This window comes from Oncorhynchus mykiss, chromosome 23 (assembly GCF_057628025.1).
Source record: "Oncorhynchus mykiss isolate SJ-2025 chromosome 23, ASM5762802v1, whole genome shotgun sequence".
Lineage (NCBI taxonomy): Eukaryota > Metazoa > Chordata > Actinopteri > Salmoniformes > Salmonidae > Oncorhynchus > Oncorhynchus mykiss.
In genome coordinates, this window is record NC_143044.1 from 5,219,668 (window position 1) to 5,234,324 (window position 14,657).

The following is a 14,657-nucleotide window of genomic DNA, read 5'->3' on the forward strand; positions in this document are numbered from 1 at the left end:
TTGTGTGTAGATTGATGATTTCTAAAAATCCATTTTAGAATAAGGCTGTAACGTAAGAAAATGTGGAAAGTAAAGGGGTCTGAGCAATCTGGCATTATGAAAATATGAATTTGTTCTTAACTGACTTGCCTAGTTAAATAAAGGTCAAATAAAAACATATATAAATTATGTGGCATTCATGGCTCCGCTGCTAAGAGCATGCTGCTAACAATACCAGGGTTGTGAGTTCAATTCCTGCTGGGTCTACGTGCTAAGATGTATGCACTCACAATCACTTAGTATTAAAGTTAATGCTAAACTCAGCAAAAAAAGAAACATCCTCTCACTGTCAACTGTGTTCATTTTCAGCAGACTTAACATGTGTAAATATTTGTATGAACATAAGATTCAACAACTGAGACATAAACTGAACAAGTTGCACAGACATGTGACTAACAGAAATGGAATAATGTGTCCCTGCACAAAGGGGGGTTAAAATCTAAAGTAACCGTCAGTATCTGGTGTGGCCACCAGCTGCATTACGTACTGCTGTGCATCTCCTCCTCATGGACTGCACCAGATTTGCCAGTTCTTGCTGTGAGATGTTACCCCACTATTAAACCAAGGCACCTGCAAGTTCCCAGACATTTCTGGGAGGAATGGCCCTAGCCCTAACCCTCCGATCCAACAGGTCCCAGACGTGCTCAATGGGATTGAGATCCGGGCTCTTCACTCGCCATGGCAGAACACTGGCATTCCTGTCTTGCAGGAAATAACGCACAGAACGAGCAGTATAGCTGGTGGCATTGTCATGCTGGAGGGTCATGTCAGGATGAGCCTGCAGCAAGGGTACCAAATGAGGGAGGACGATGTCTTCCCTGTAATGCACAGCGTTGAGATTGCCTGAAAAGACAACAAGCTCAGTCCGATGATGCTGTGACACACCGCTCCAGACCATGACGGACCCTCCACCTCCAAATCGATCCTGCTCCAGAGTACAGGCCTCAGTGTAATGCTCATTCCTTCGTCGATAAACGTGAATCCGACCATCACCCCTGGTGAGACAAATCCACAACTCGTCAGTGAAGAGTCGTTTTTGCCAGTCCTGTCTGGTCCAGTGACAGTGGGTTTGTGCCCATAGGCGACGTTGTTGCTGGTGATGTCTGGTGAGGACCTGCCTTACAACAGGCCTATAAGCCCTCAGTCCAGCCTCTCTCAGTTTATTGCGGACAGTCTGAGCACTGATGGAGGGATTGTGCATTCCTGGTGTAACTCGGGCAGTTGTTGTTACCATCCTGTACCTGTTCAGCAGGTGTGATGTTCGGATGTACCGATCCTGTGGAGGTGTTGTTACACATGGTCGGCCACTGCGAGGAAAATCAGTTGTCAGTCCTGTCTCCCTGTAGTGCCGTCTTAGGCGTCTCACAGTACAGACATTGCAATTTATTGCCCTGGCCACATCTGCAGTCCTCATTTCTCCTTGCAGCATGCCTAAAGCACGTTCACGCAGATGAGCAGGGAGCCTGGGCATCTTTCTTTGGTGTTTTTCAGCGTCAGTAGAAAGGCCTCTTTTATTAAGGGCGCTGTACTGCAGCGCCAGCTGTGCCATCAGAGTCCCTGGGTTCGCGCCCAGGCTCTGTCGTAACCGGCCGCGACCGGGAGGTCCGTGGGGCGACGCACAATTGGCCTAGCGTCGCCCGGGTTAGGGAGGGCTTGGTCGGTAGGGGTGTCCTTGTCTCATCGCGCACCAGCGACTCCTGTGGCGGGCTGGGCGCAGTGTACGCTAACCAAGGTGGCCAGGTGCACGGTGTTTCCTCCGGCGCATTGGTGCGGCTGGCTTCCGGGTTGGATGTGCGCTGTGTTAAAGAAGCAGCGGCTTGGTTGGTTGTGTATCGGAGGACGCATGACTTTCAACCTTCGTCTCTCCCGAGCCCGTACAGGAGTTGTAGCGATGAGACAAGATAGTAGCTACTACAACAATTGGATACTACGAAATTGGGGAGAAAAAGGGGTAAAATGTAAAAAATATAAAAATATAAAAAAATTTAAAAAAATAAAGGCCTCTTTTAGTGTCCTAAGTTTTCATAACTGTGACCTTAATTGCCTACCGTCAGTAAGCTTTTAGTGTCTTAACGTCCGTTCCACAGGTGCATGTTCATTAATTGTTTATGGTTCATTGAACAAGCATGGAAAACAGAGTTTAAACTCTTTACAATGAAGATCTGTGAAGTTATATGGATTTTTACGAATTATCTTTGAAAGACAGGGTCCTGAAAAAGGGATGTTTCTTTTTTTGCTGAGTTAAATATGGCATGGCATATTTTACACCACTAATCGGGGAATTACTGAATCTGTGTATAAAAAGTAGGTTGTATCGATTCAATTTGTCTCTGAGCACTTGTGGGATGAGGTATTTGGTGGGTGTGTTGTCCTGCCTGTGGTTGTGTATTTCTAGCAGCAACAGTTCCCCAGATGAGGTAGCATAGCTCTAACCTGCAGGGTGACTGTTTAGCGACTAAGGGCTAGCAGTAGCGTAATTTAAAACCACTAAAGCTCTATGAAGCAGGAAGGCTATTAAGAGAGGGAGGTTAGAATATCCCACCAGATCAGCCACATACCCTCACTATTTATGCCTCAATGAGTAAGGGGGAGAGAAGTGATTGATAAATATTGTCCTAACTGGCCTGTCCGCTACGCCTACAGTAGGCTGCTACTGGGTCCCTGTGGCTTAGCTATGCAGTTAGTTTTTAACTCTACTTCCATACCATGGAAAATGATGCAATACATTAGCAAAGCGCATGACCACACACCTGAGAATATTTTACACCACCTCCTGTGTTTGAGTGGTGCAAAATCCTCGTCACTTAAATTTAGCTGAATTGATATCTTTAATTTTACTCTGGCGATTATTTTCCAGTCTTGCTTGTGCCATTTGTTTTTTCCTGTTAACGTAATGACCACAGAATCGTTTATAACTGTCAAACAATCCAGTCATGGCTGAAATGGGTTCAATGAAATGCTGTACATTGGCTTAACTTTGCATCTATAAGAACGCTTTGTCGGGGATTTTGTCGAGGGACAACTTTATTTTCGGGGGTGTTCATTTTGTTGTGCAATTGAAAAAAATTCATGATTTAATATAGTTGAAATGTTTATAAATGAGATCCGCTTAAATGACTTCTGAAAATGAACACTGGTTATAGTGATGTTATGTCTGATATCACAAACAATGTAAAGTATGAATAGATAGGTGTAACCTAGAGTCAAGAGTTTTGAATTAAAATTGTGCTGTCTCCTTGTCTTGACAAACTAGTTGAATTATGCAAGATAACGTGACAATAACATTATTAATGAAGAAGTCTAGACAGCACAGGTGAGTGAGTGCAGGTAGGCATAGACCGAGCAAGATTTGGGTTGTTGCAGCTCCATTCCTCCCCTTTAAATAAATGTTTTCATGTATGCAAATACAACCAGTATATATAATGCTTTCGGAAAGTATTCACAAGTATTTGACTTTTTCCACATTTTCTTAGGTGACAGCCTTATTCTAAAATGGAATACTAATAAAAAAAATCTCTCATCAATTTACACACAATGCCCCATAATGACAGCGCAAAAACAGTTTTTTAGAAAACATTTTAAGCCACTCTACCATAAAATGTTTGATTGGCGAAGTGCTGCAGAGATCGTTGTCCTTCTGGAAGGTTCTCCCATCTCTACAGAGGAACTCTAGAGCTCTGTCAGAGTGACCATCGGGTTCTTGGTCAGCTCCTTGACCAAGAACTTTCTCCCCCATTTGCTTAGTTTGGTCTTGGTGGTTCCAAACTTCTTCCATTTAAGAAAGAATGAGGCCAATGTGTTCTTGGGGACCTTCAATACTGCAGACATGTTTTGGTACCCTTCCCTAGATCTGTGCCTTGACACAATCCTGTCTCGGAGCTCAACAGACAATTCCTTCAACCTCATGGCTTGGTTTTTGCTCTGTCAACTGTGGGACCTTATATCGACAGGGTGTGCTTTTCCAAATGATGTACAATCAATTACATTTACCACACTCCAATCAAGTTGTAGAAACATCTCAATGATGATCAATGGAAACAGGATGCACCTGAGCTCAATTTGTAGTCTCATAGCAAAGGGTATGAATATTTATGTAAATAAGGTATCTGTTTTTTATTTTTAATACATTTGTAAAAAAAAATATCTAAAAACTTGTTTTTGCTTTGTCACTATGGGGTAGATTGCTGAGGATTTGTATTTATTTAATCAATTTCAGATTAAGAGTGTAACGTAACAAAATGTGGAAAAAGTCAAGGCGTCTGAATACTTTCCCGAAAAACACTGTATATGCAAATGAGGCACCTAAAATTGTCTTTAATTTAATCACACAGTATAAAAAAAATAACTGATATACCATTGCTATTTTACAAGAAATGGAATACCTGAATTCCGACCAAAATGCCTGAACTCTGTGCTTGTACTTTATTTTAAGAATATGAAATGTCAGAATAATAGCAGAGAATTATTTATTTCAGCTTTTATGTCTTTCATCACATTCCCAGTGGGTCAGAAGTTTACATACACTCAATTAGTATTTGGTAGCATTGCCTTTAAATTGTTGAACTTGGGTCGAACATTTTGGGTACCCTTCAACAAGCTTCCCACAATAAGTTGGGTGAATTTTGCCCATTCCTCCTGACAGAGCTGGTGTAACCAAGTCAGGTTTGTAAGCCTCCTTGCTCGCACAGGCTTTTTCAATTCTACCCACACATTTTCTATAGGATTGAGGTCAGGGCTTTGTGATGGCCACTCCAATACCTTGACTTTGTTGTCCTTAAGCCATTTTGTCACAACTTTGGAGGCATGCTTGTGGTCATTGTCCATTTGGAAGACCCATTTGCGACCAAGCTTTAACTTCCTGACTGATGTCTGAGATGTTGCTTCAATATATCCACATAATTTTCCTACCTCATGATGCCATCTATTTTGTGAAGTGCACCAGTCCCTCCTGCAGCAAAGCACCACCACAACATGATGCTGCCACCCCCGTGCTTCACAGTTGGGATGGTATTCTTTGGCTTGCAAGCCTCCCCCTTTTTCCTCCGAACATAACGATGGTCATTATGACCAAACAGTTCTATTTTTATACGAAAAGTACGATCTTTGTCCATGTGCAGTTGCAAACCGTAGTCTGGCTTTTTTTATGGTGGTTTTGGAGCAGTGGCTTCTTCCTTGCTGAGCGGCCTTTCAGGTGATGTCGATATAGGACTTGTTTTACTGTGGACATAGATACTTTACTTTCACACCAAAGTACGTTCATCTCTATGAGACAGAATGCTCCTCCTTCCTGAGCGGTATGACAGCTGCGTGGTCCCATGGTGTTTATACTTGCATACTATTTTTGGTACCTTCAGGCGTTTGGAAATTGCTCCCAAGGATGAACCAGACTTGTGGAGGTCTAAAATTTTTTTAATGAAGTCTTGGATAATTTCTTTTGATTTTCCCATGATGTCAAGAAAAAGAGGCACTGAGTTTGAAGGTGGACCTTGAAATACATCCACAGGTCCACCTCCAATTGACTCAAATTATGTCAATTAGTCAATCAGAAGCTTCTATTGCCATGACATCATTTCTGGAATTTTCCGAGCTGTTTAAAGACACAGTCAACTTAGTGTATGTAAACTTCTGACCCACTGGAATTGTGATAGTGAATTATAAGTGAAATAATCTGTCTGTAAACAATTGTTGGAAAAATTACTTGTGTCATGCACAAAGTAGATGTCCTAACCGACTTGCCAAAACTATAGTTTGTTAACAAGAAATTTGTGGAGTGGTTGAAAAATGAGTTTTAATGACTCCAACCTAAGTGTATGTAAACTTTCGACTTCAACTGTGTGTGCTATAATTCAGTCAAATATCTACAAGTCTATTCATCCATTATCCAAACATTTATTAGGATAGTCTTTTAAACCTTTAAACAATTTAGATCATCTTTGCTAAATACATCTTGGAAATATGGGGCACTTCAATGGGTTCAAAATCTGTTCCACATAGAGGAGCACTCTACCATGGTAAGCAAACAAGACATCACTGGGATTCTAGAAGACATTTTTAATCTCACCTTCACAGTGCAAGAAAACACTATTACCCACTACACTTGGAGGCGTGATATTTTGAAACTGCTCTTTTAATGCTGTCATTTAAATTAAACAATGTGAAAATGCAAGGCAAACATTGTGAGCAGCAGAACTCCAAACATATTTGGGATTATTGCAATGTCCCACTATTCAACTGTTATTTAGGCATGAGTGTGCGATTAGGCAGAACATGTCAGCCTAGGTGTCTAATTGTCAGACTTTGAACCAAAACATATTCAGCCATTTTCGAAGAATCAGATTCACCGTCAAAACAAAGATTGATCAGCATTTAAATTAAGGACATAACATAAAATATTGTCGAAAAATGCTTGTGGGCAATTACATCAGATGAGATGAATTGTGTTTACCAGATGGCACTGAAAGAGAATCTGCTTTGATGATAAGTAGGTAATAATATGAACGATGTCAAGTTAAACTCAGGGGAGCTTATCAAAGACAGTATCATTAGCTTTCTGTCACATATTGAGTCCATGAGAATGTTTCTCCTCTCTAAAACAAATCTCTATTAGGCATGCAACATGTTTGAAATTAAACTAAATGCATGATTATATCTGTGTTTGTGTTTTCATTTTAAATAGTACAGTAGTTTATTGGCAGACTATAATATACTTTATGATGCACCTGATATTCTGTTATTAGACATTCTGTTGGAAGTAAAAAGGCAAAAACTAACTGTGCAGCTTGGCAGAGTGTTATGGGGAGAGTGTGTGGTCTTTGAGTGGAATTCTTTTGAGGAAATCCACAAACCAGAGTCCTCCTACTTCACTGTTATCCAACCCAATTAGCTACCAGCCAGACATTTGAAACCATTTGTGTTGGATGGAGCTGGTGGCTGTGGTCTGGCATCTAGCGTGTGTATGTGTGTGTATGTCTGTGTCTGTGTGCATGCATGCGTAGTGCAATGCTGACGCTATGCCTCTCGTTTGGATGTGCATGGGCTTTGTGCCATAGTTCAGTTTAACCTGGCACAGCACTAAACGTGCATGAGACACAGCTAGTGAGAGAGAGGAGATCAGACATTCAGAGAGCGGTGGATAAAAAAAGCACTATGGCTTAACACTAGAACAGCTGGGCGTTAATGGACCCCCCCTTCAAGCTAAAGAGCAGTCAATCTGACAGAAACATTCTAACAGAGTAAATCATATGTTTCATATATGCTATAGAAAAAAATAATCATTTGTTTGTGTTTATGAAGCCCTTGGGTAACGTTAGAATAGAATTTGTACTTCATTTCAAATAACACAATAGCATTTTCATTAGTTTCTGTTACTGTAGGCTATATGTTCAATAAAACATTTTTTGTGGAGTGCCTTTGTTAAAACTATGAAACAGAAAGCATTTGCGTTGGAACATGGGAACAGCTTGTTTTTACAATGACAAAATAAATAAAAAATAAATAAATAGTCCTGGGATAAAAACATTGGGTTGTTATTTTACCTGAAATGCACAAGGTCCTCTACTCTGACAACTAATCCACAGATAAAAGGGTAAACCGAGTTTGTTTCTAGTAATCTCTCCTCCTTCAGGCTTCTTCATCTTCTTTGGACTTTATATAACAGTTGGCAACTAACTTTGAGGTCCATTACCACTACCAACTGGACCTCAGTTCATCTTTTAATCACCCATGTGGGGTATATGCTCCTAAAAACCAATGAGGCAATGGGAGAGGCGGGACATGCAGCGAGTCAAGCGTCACAGATAAAACCAAGTTATATTTTAGCGCCTGGCTACACAGATGCTCGTTGACGCCCGCGAGCAGTGTGGGTGCAATTATTTAATAACATCTACAGTACCAGTCAAAAGTTTGGACACTTTATTTTTACTATTTTCTACATTGTAGAAGAACAGTGAAGACATCAAAACTATGAAATAACACATATGGAATCATGTAGTAACCAAGAAAAAGTGTTAAACAAAGCAAAATATAGTAGCCACCCTTTGCCTTGATGACAGTTTTGCACACTCTTGCCATTCTCTAAACAAGTTTCATGAAGTAGTCACCTGGAATTAATTTCAATTAACAGGTGTGCCTTGTTAAAAGTTCATTTGTGGAATTTCTATCCTTCTTAATGTGTTTGAGCCAATAAGTTGTGTTGGGACAAGGCAGGGGTGGTATACAGAATATGGTCTTTTACCAAATAGGGCTGGGTCTTATAGGGCAAGAACTTTGAAAGTTTCTTCAAGTGCAGTCGTAAAAACTATCAAGCGCTATGATGAAACTGGCTCTCATGAGGACTGCGACAGGACGGGAAGAACCAGACTTACAAGTTCCTTAGAGTTAACTGCACCTTAGATTGCAGCCGAAATAAATGCTTCATAGAGTTCATGTAACAGACATCTCAACATCAACTGTTCAGAGGACACTGTGTGAATCAGGCCTTCATGGTCAAATTGCTGCAAAGAAACCACTACTAAATGACAACAATAAGAAGAGACTTGCTTGGGCCAAGAAACACGAGCAATGGACATTAGACCGGTGGAAATCTGTCCTCTGGTGTGATGAGTCCAAATGTGAGATGTTTAGTTCCAACTACAATGTCTTTGTGAGAGTTGGTGAACGGATGACGTCCGCATGTGTGGTTCCCAACGTGAAGCATGGAGAAGGAGGTGTGATGGTGTGGGAGTGCTTTGCTGGTGACTGTCTGTGATTTATTTTGAATCCAAGGCACACTTAAACAGCATGGCTACCACAGCATTCTGCAGTGATATGTCATCCGAGCTGGTTTGCGCTTAGTGGGACTATCATTTGTTTTTTAACAGGGTTAGGGCTATTTGACCAAGATGGAGAGTGATGGTTCTACATCAGATGACCCGTTCTCCACAATCACCCGAAATCAACCCAATTGAGATGATTTAGGATGAGTTCGACTGCAGAGTGAAATGGAAAGCAGCCCACAAGCGCTCAGCATATGTGGGAACTCCTTCAAGACTGTTGGAAAAGCATTCCTCATGAAGCTGGTTGAGAGAATTCCAAGAGTGTGCAAAGCTGTCATCAAGGCAAAGGGTGCCTATTTGAAATATATTTTGATTTGTTTAACACTTTTTTGGTTACTACATGATTCCATATGTGTTATTTAATCATTTTAATATCTTCAATATTATTCTACAATGTAGAAAATAGTAAAAATAAAGTAATGCCCTTGAATGAGTAGGTGTGTCCAAACTTTTGACTGGTACTGTATGAGTACATTTATTTTGCAACGAGAGCGGTGTGGTCAGCATGTAAACATCATTATAAGCGGCAAGTCGCCTTGATAAATAGTGAAACTTGGCAAAAAAGCAATAGCAATAGCATTATAACGTATATTACTGTTGATATGACAGCAGTCAAAAATAGTCAATTATTGTCAGCTCGTACTTGTGTGCATCTTCACCCAATTGTAAGGACCGACGCTGGAGATGGGAAGCAGGTACGGGGAGTTGAATATGTAATGAAGAACAGACAGGTAACAGGACAGGAACAGCGTCAGCACACGGGTACACAAAGACATACAAACATTAAGGCTGAAGCGGGGAACAGAGCGGGGAAACAGAGAGATATAGAGGAAGTAATGACAGAGGTGATTGAGTCCAGGTGAGTCCGATAATCGCTGATGCGCGTGACGGGGGGAAGGCAGGTGTGCGTAATGATGGTGGCAGGAGTGTGCAATGCTGGGGAGCCTGGCGCCTTCGAGCGCCAGGGATGGGGAGCGGGAGCAGGCGTGACACCGATGGCATCAGCTGAATTTTATTTAGCCGTTATCCCTTGTCCTAACAATTGACAAAATGTTTTGTAACATTCACTTACTTGACACACTTTGACATACCTTTGTTTGGTTGTAGTGCGTAATAGTATGTGGCTTACGCTTGAATGTGTCCCGTTGTCTTGTCATTCTTTAGCAGGTGCCGTTTTTTTTACGCAGAGGGAGGGAGCTCCCGTCTCACTTTGTTCATGGTGCCGGTCAGACCTGATTTCTTTGCAAGCAACTTGTTCGCCAACGACAGTTGAAGTGAAGGAATAGAATGGCCCGCCCTGTTCTTCATTCACAATTGGTGATTCCACTTCTTTCGCTTCTCCTCGCTCATTAACTCACCCATTCTCCCTATGATCCTTCACTTCATTTCTTAAAACTGTTGGTATGTGTGTGAAACTGGTGTGAATATATGTGTGACATTGACAACAGCAGTGTGTTATATCGACTTAGTTAGGAAAAGTCAAGGACGGAGGGCGGCATGAGCTAAAAAATGTAAAAAAAAAAAATAAAAAAAAATCATGAGCAGTCAAAATGACTGTTAAGTCCAAAGTTAAACACCAGCAGAACACTGAACTAACCACAGCACAGAGAGGGGGTGTTCTACAATTAATCCAAACATGCAGTGTTCTATGCATGAGACAATGTACTGCGGAAAGGAGAGATGGGAACGGTAATATGAGTGGAAGCAGCCTCTCCTAAAGGATGTTGTAGGTCTGAGTCGGTTTTACTGAGCAGTGGGACAATCAAAGGGAACCGCTGAGCCCTGCAACTCCCCTGCACCTACACCACCAGCCACCGGGAGGCACTACACCCAGAAGTTGAATTGCCCCCCAATGGGAGAAGCCTTGCCTAGGGAGGTGCCAGTACCAACCATATTGGAATTCAAAGGGGGGAATCCCGAAATAACTGTTGTCTACATCAGGATGACTAGCTGTCCAGCACTTACATCCCACATTTGGTGAGAGACACAAACAATGACTATTGTCATGTAGCAATACCATAATGCAGTTATTCCTGGTTGACTGCCATTGTTTTCTACAAGAAAATAACCCAATAACAGTAAACTGATTTCTCCAGGATTCCTATTCTAATCCTGTAAATGGCATTCCTATGCACGAAACAATCCTACCAGATGCCTACATGAGAAATTACTGGAGTGGAAAAGCGCCCTCTAAACAGTGGATGTGAGGGGCTGCCAGGGCGGCTGTTAGAAGTGAGAAAGGGCCTGTGAGGCCGTGCCAGATCGGCAGTAATTGGAGGGACCTTCGCATATGCAGTGCCACGTCGGAGGGTTGTACTCCCAGAGCAGAGGAGAGCAAGGAAGAGTCCAGTGCCAGGGTTAAAAAAAGTCTAGTTATGAGAGAGGCAAAGAGAGACAGAAAGAGAGAGAGAGAGCTGAGAAAAAGAGCTGAGAAAGAGAGCTGAGAGATAGCTGAGAGCGAGAGGTCTGAGAGAGAGAGAGAGAGAGAGGGCTGAGAGATGGCTGGCTGTCAGCATCCCCCACCCTAAGTAGCCTCACTACTGCTCTGAGTGCCCCTCACAATCAATGACAATCACTCCCTGTCTATCAAGCCACACAGGTTTGGTTTGGAATTTGTTCACTTCTATAAGCCTTGTCATACTCTCAACCTCTGTCATTGATAATCACAAAGGGACAGCTTAGTCATTAAAGGACTGCGTTGCTTTTCTCCCCATGGCTATTTTATCTCAGAACACTGCGTAGCTGCACTGGGCCCTCTGAACAAGCTAAATAATAGCTGAACACAGTAGACAGGCTTATCTAATCTGAATCGGACACAGTTAACAAACACGCAGAAACAGGCAAGCACGCAAGCAAACACGCAGACACACATCCGCACGCGCACACACACAGGGCTGAAGGGTATAACTACCTACTGAAATATTGCAAAACAATGCCCCTTCAATGCCAGAGGAGTGTTTTTTCCCTGTCTGCATCTGTAGACTGTAAGCTGTCATCTGTCAATTGGGATGGGCCAGCAGCCGTTATGACAGGATAACAGTGATTTAGTGTGACAGGGATACAAGGCCACAGTATCCATCACAGGGGAATGGCCTGCATACTCTGACTTCAAAACTACCCCACCAATCCCCACTCCTCCCACTTTACGGCGCAGCCTATCACGGCTGATTTACACCATGCCATGGCACCAAAACAGGATGTCAATTTATGGAGAGTAATAGACACCATCAACTCTGCCAGACAGGAGCCCTGCCCTGTTATTCTTACACAACAAGCAGTGGGTGCATTTCATTATTTACCATAATAAGCTGCATTATGTACAAAAATATAGACAAGAGAAACTTTTGGACAGAAATAAATGTCCAATCTGTGATTAACTCTTACTGTACCATAGAAGTACAGTATAATTCCTAGAACAGACATCCGCATTCACGTCAACAGTCTTTAATAGGGGGACCAGTGGCAGTATTGAATGGATGTTATACCCATTAACCAGGGAGTAAAAGCAGGAATTTCATCATTCAGTGTGTGCTTTATTATCAAGCCATTCTATTTCTATGTACTGTACCTTGCGGAGTCGGCTGGCTGGGGAGCCGCTGCCGTTGACTGGGTGACATTTGAAGTTGAGCAGCAGGTCCCCGATGGCATCCTGGTCCCCATCGGCCCTCTGAGTAGAGAGGGGTGGAAGGGGGGCTCTCTGTCCTGCCGTACACGAAAGACCCTGGAAGTTAGACGGCCTGATCAGAAAGGCCTCCAGGGCTATGTTAGGAGACACCTGGATGGAGACAGAGTGATAGGGAGGGTGGAGTGAGATTATCCTCCGGGTCTGAACAGAAATTGCTGATCATTGAAATTGTTGTCATTTTGTGTTGAATCAACAACAACAAAAAAGATGTTGACGAAACTAAACCAAAGTGCTGGTCATGCTGAGCTGTGAGACTAAAAGAATGATGAACTAGCTTTGATTCTGAAACCAATCTTGGTAGCACTTTATAAGGTGCAGATATTGGATCTTAATTTGGTCACTCTTTTGTCGCTGAGAATTTTCCCGGGGTTGCAGGAATGACATCAATTCACTGAACACCCGCACTAACACACGACTACATTAACAGTATTGCACTTTTCATGAAGCCTAATTTTGACCAGCTAAAAGCCTAACCACGATCAAGCAACATTACATCTGCGGGAAAGTGTTTATGGACTAAACGTTAAAATCCTATTGCTGCAGGATTCTTTTGCTGCGAACAATACTGGTCAGATCCAACACCTGTATCCTTTAAGGGGTTCAAATGTAATTTATAGACATTTAAGTGCATTTGATGTTTGTCTACCTACCTTTGATATGACCTGCGTGTCTATGGTGAGAGCCAGGTCGGCGATGCGTTCCACACACTGGACGATGCGAGTACACGCCCTGGCCTCGTTCTGAGCCATCCACAGGATGTGTTCCTCCACCAGCATCATGTTACTGGCTATGTCAGAGATATAGTCCCCTAGCTACAGGATTCAGGTAAAAGAGAGAAAAGTAGATCTGTCATTAACATCTATCACATCCACTAAAGAAAAGCCATTTATTATACCAAAACGGACTGCTCGAGGGTGGTGATGGTGACTTTATTCATTATATAAAGATTTAATTTAGATTAGCGTCTCCAATGGGGGCATAATCACTTCCATGTGGTGACAGTTGAACTATTTACATCAACGTGAGAGTTTTTTTAATCTAACTGTTCTGTAGAGATTGGGTTGGCATTAATCATTGTGTATCTGGGAATCCAAGTATTGGTAGGTTTTCTAGTATGACTGTGTTTACCTATGGCAAGTGGCTCGGAGATGAGAGCTCCAACTAATGATCTTCGCACAGAAAAAGCCAATTCCAATTCCAACACACTCCTCTGATCTGTGTGCCCAGACCCTGTAGTTGTCTTCAATCGTATAGAGGATAGACATTTTGAATTGGTTAAGGGGATATTATCTCTTAATCACCACAACTCTCAGGTGCATTATTGTCACAAGCAAGAAAAAAAGTAAGATGAAAAGTGCACCGCTTTTCAAAATATATTGAAGGCTGTATGGTGGCAGGATAAGACGCCTTTATTCCTGAACTGTGAGTACATGAAGCATAAAGTGCTAGTTCCATTTACGCTACCGACTGATCAGTTTCATACAGTATGGCCTACACACAATACCACATAACACACTACATCGTCGAACATCTCATTCCAAGTCATGGGCATTAATATGGAGTTGGTCCCCCCTTTGCTGCTATAACAGCCTCCACTCTTCTGGGAAGGCTTTCCGCTAGATGTCGGAACATTGCTGCGGAGACTTTCTTCCATTCAGCCCAAAGAGCATTGGTGAGGTCGGGCACGGATGTTGGGGGCGATTAGGCCTGGCTCGGAGTTGGCATTTCAATTCATCCCAAAGGTGTTCGATGGGGTTGAGGTCAGGGCTCTGTGCAGGCCAGTCAAGTTCTTCCACACCGATCTCAACAAACCATTTCTGTATGGACCTCACTTTGTGCAAGGGGGCAATGTCATGCTGAAACAGGAAAGGGCCTTGCCCAAACTGTTGCCACAAAGTTGGAAGAATCGTCTAGAATGTCATTGTATGCTGTAGCATTAAGATTTCCCTTTTCTGGAACTAAGGGGCCTACCCTGAACCATGAAAAACAGCCCGAGACCATTATTCCTCATCCACCAAACTTTACAGTTGGCACTGCATTGGGGCAGGTAGCATTCTCCTGGCATCTGCCAAACCCAGATTCGTCAGTTGGACTGCCAGATGGTGAAGTGTGATTCATCA

At 42.5% G+C, this 14,657-nt stretch overlaps 1 protein-coding gene across 4 annotated transcripts in view; it reads right to left on the reverse strand.

Annotated features, from left to right (window-relative positions):
* LOC110502313 (adhesion G protein-coupled receptor A3) overlaps positions 1–14,657 on the reverse strand; it is a 264,724-nt gene that overhangs the window by 163,255 nt on the left and 86,812 nt on the right. For all 4 annotated transcript variants that reach the window (XM_090216662.1, XM_090216661.1, XM_036959858.2 and 1 more), the window contains exons 11-12: positions 13,188–13,349; positions 12,421–12,627 (exon numbers count right to left, since the gene is read on the reverse strand). In XM_090216662.1, coding sequence (XP_090072788.1) covers positions 12,421–12,627; positions 13,188–13,349 — 369 coding nt within the window. The remainder of the gene's footprint in view (positions 1–12,420; positions 12,628–13,187; positions 13,350–14,657) is intronic.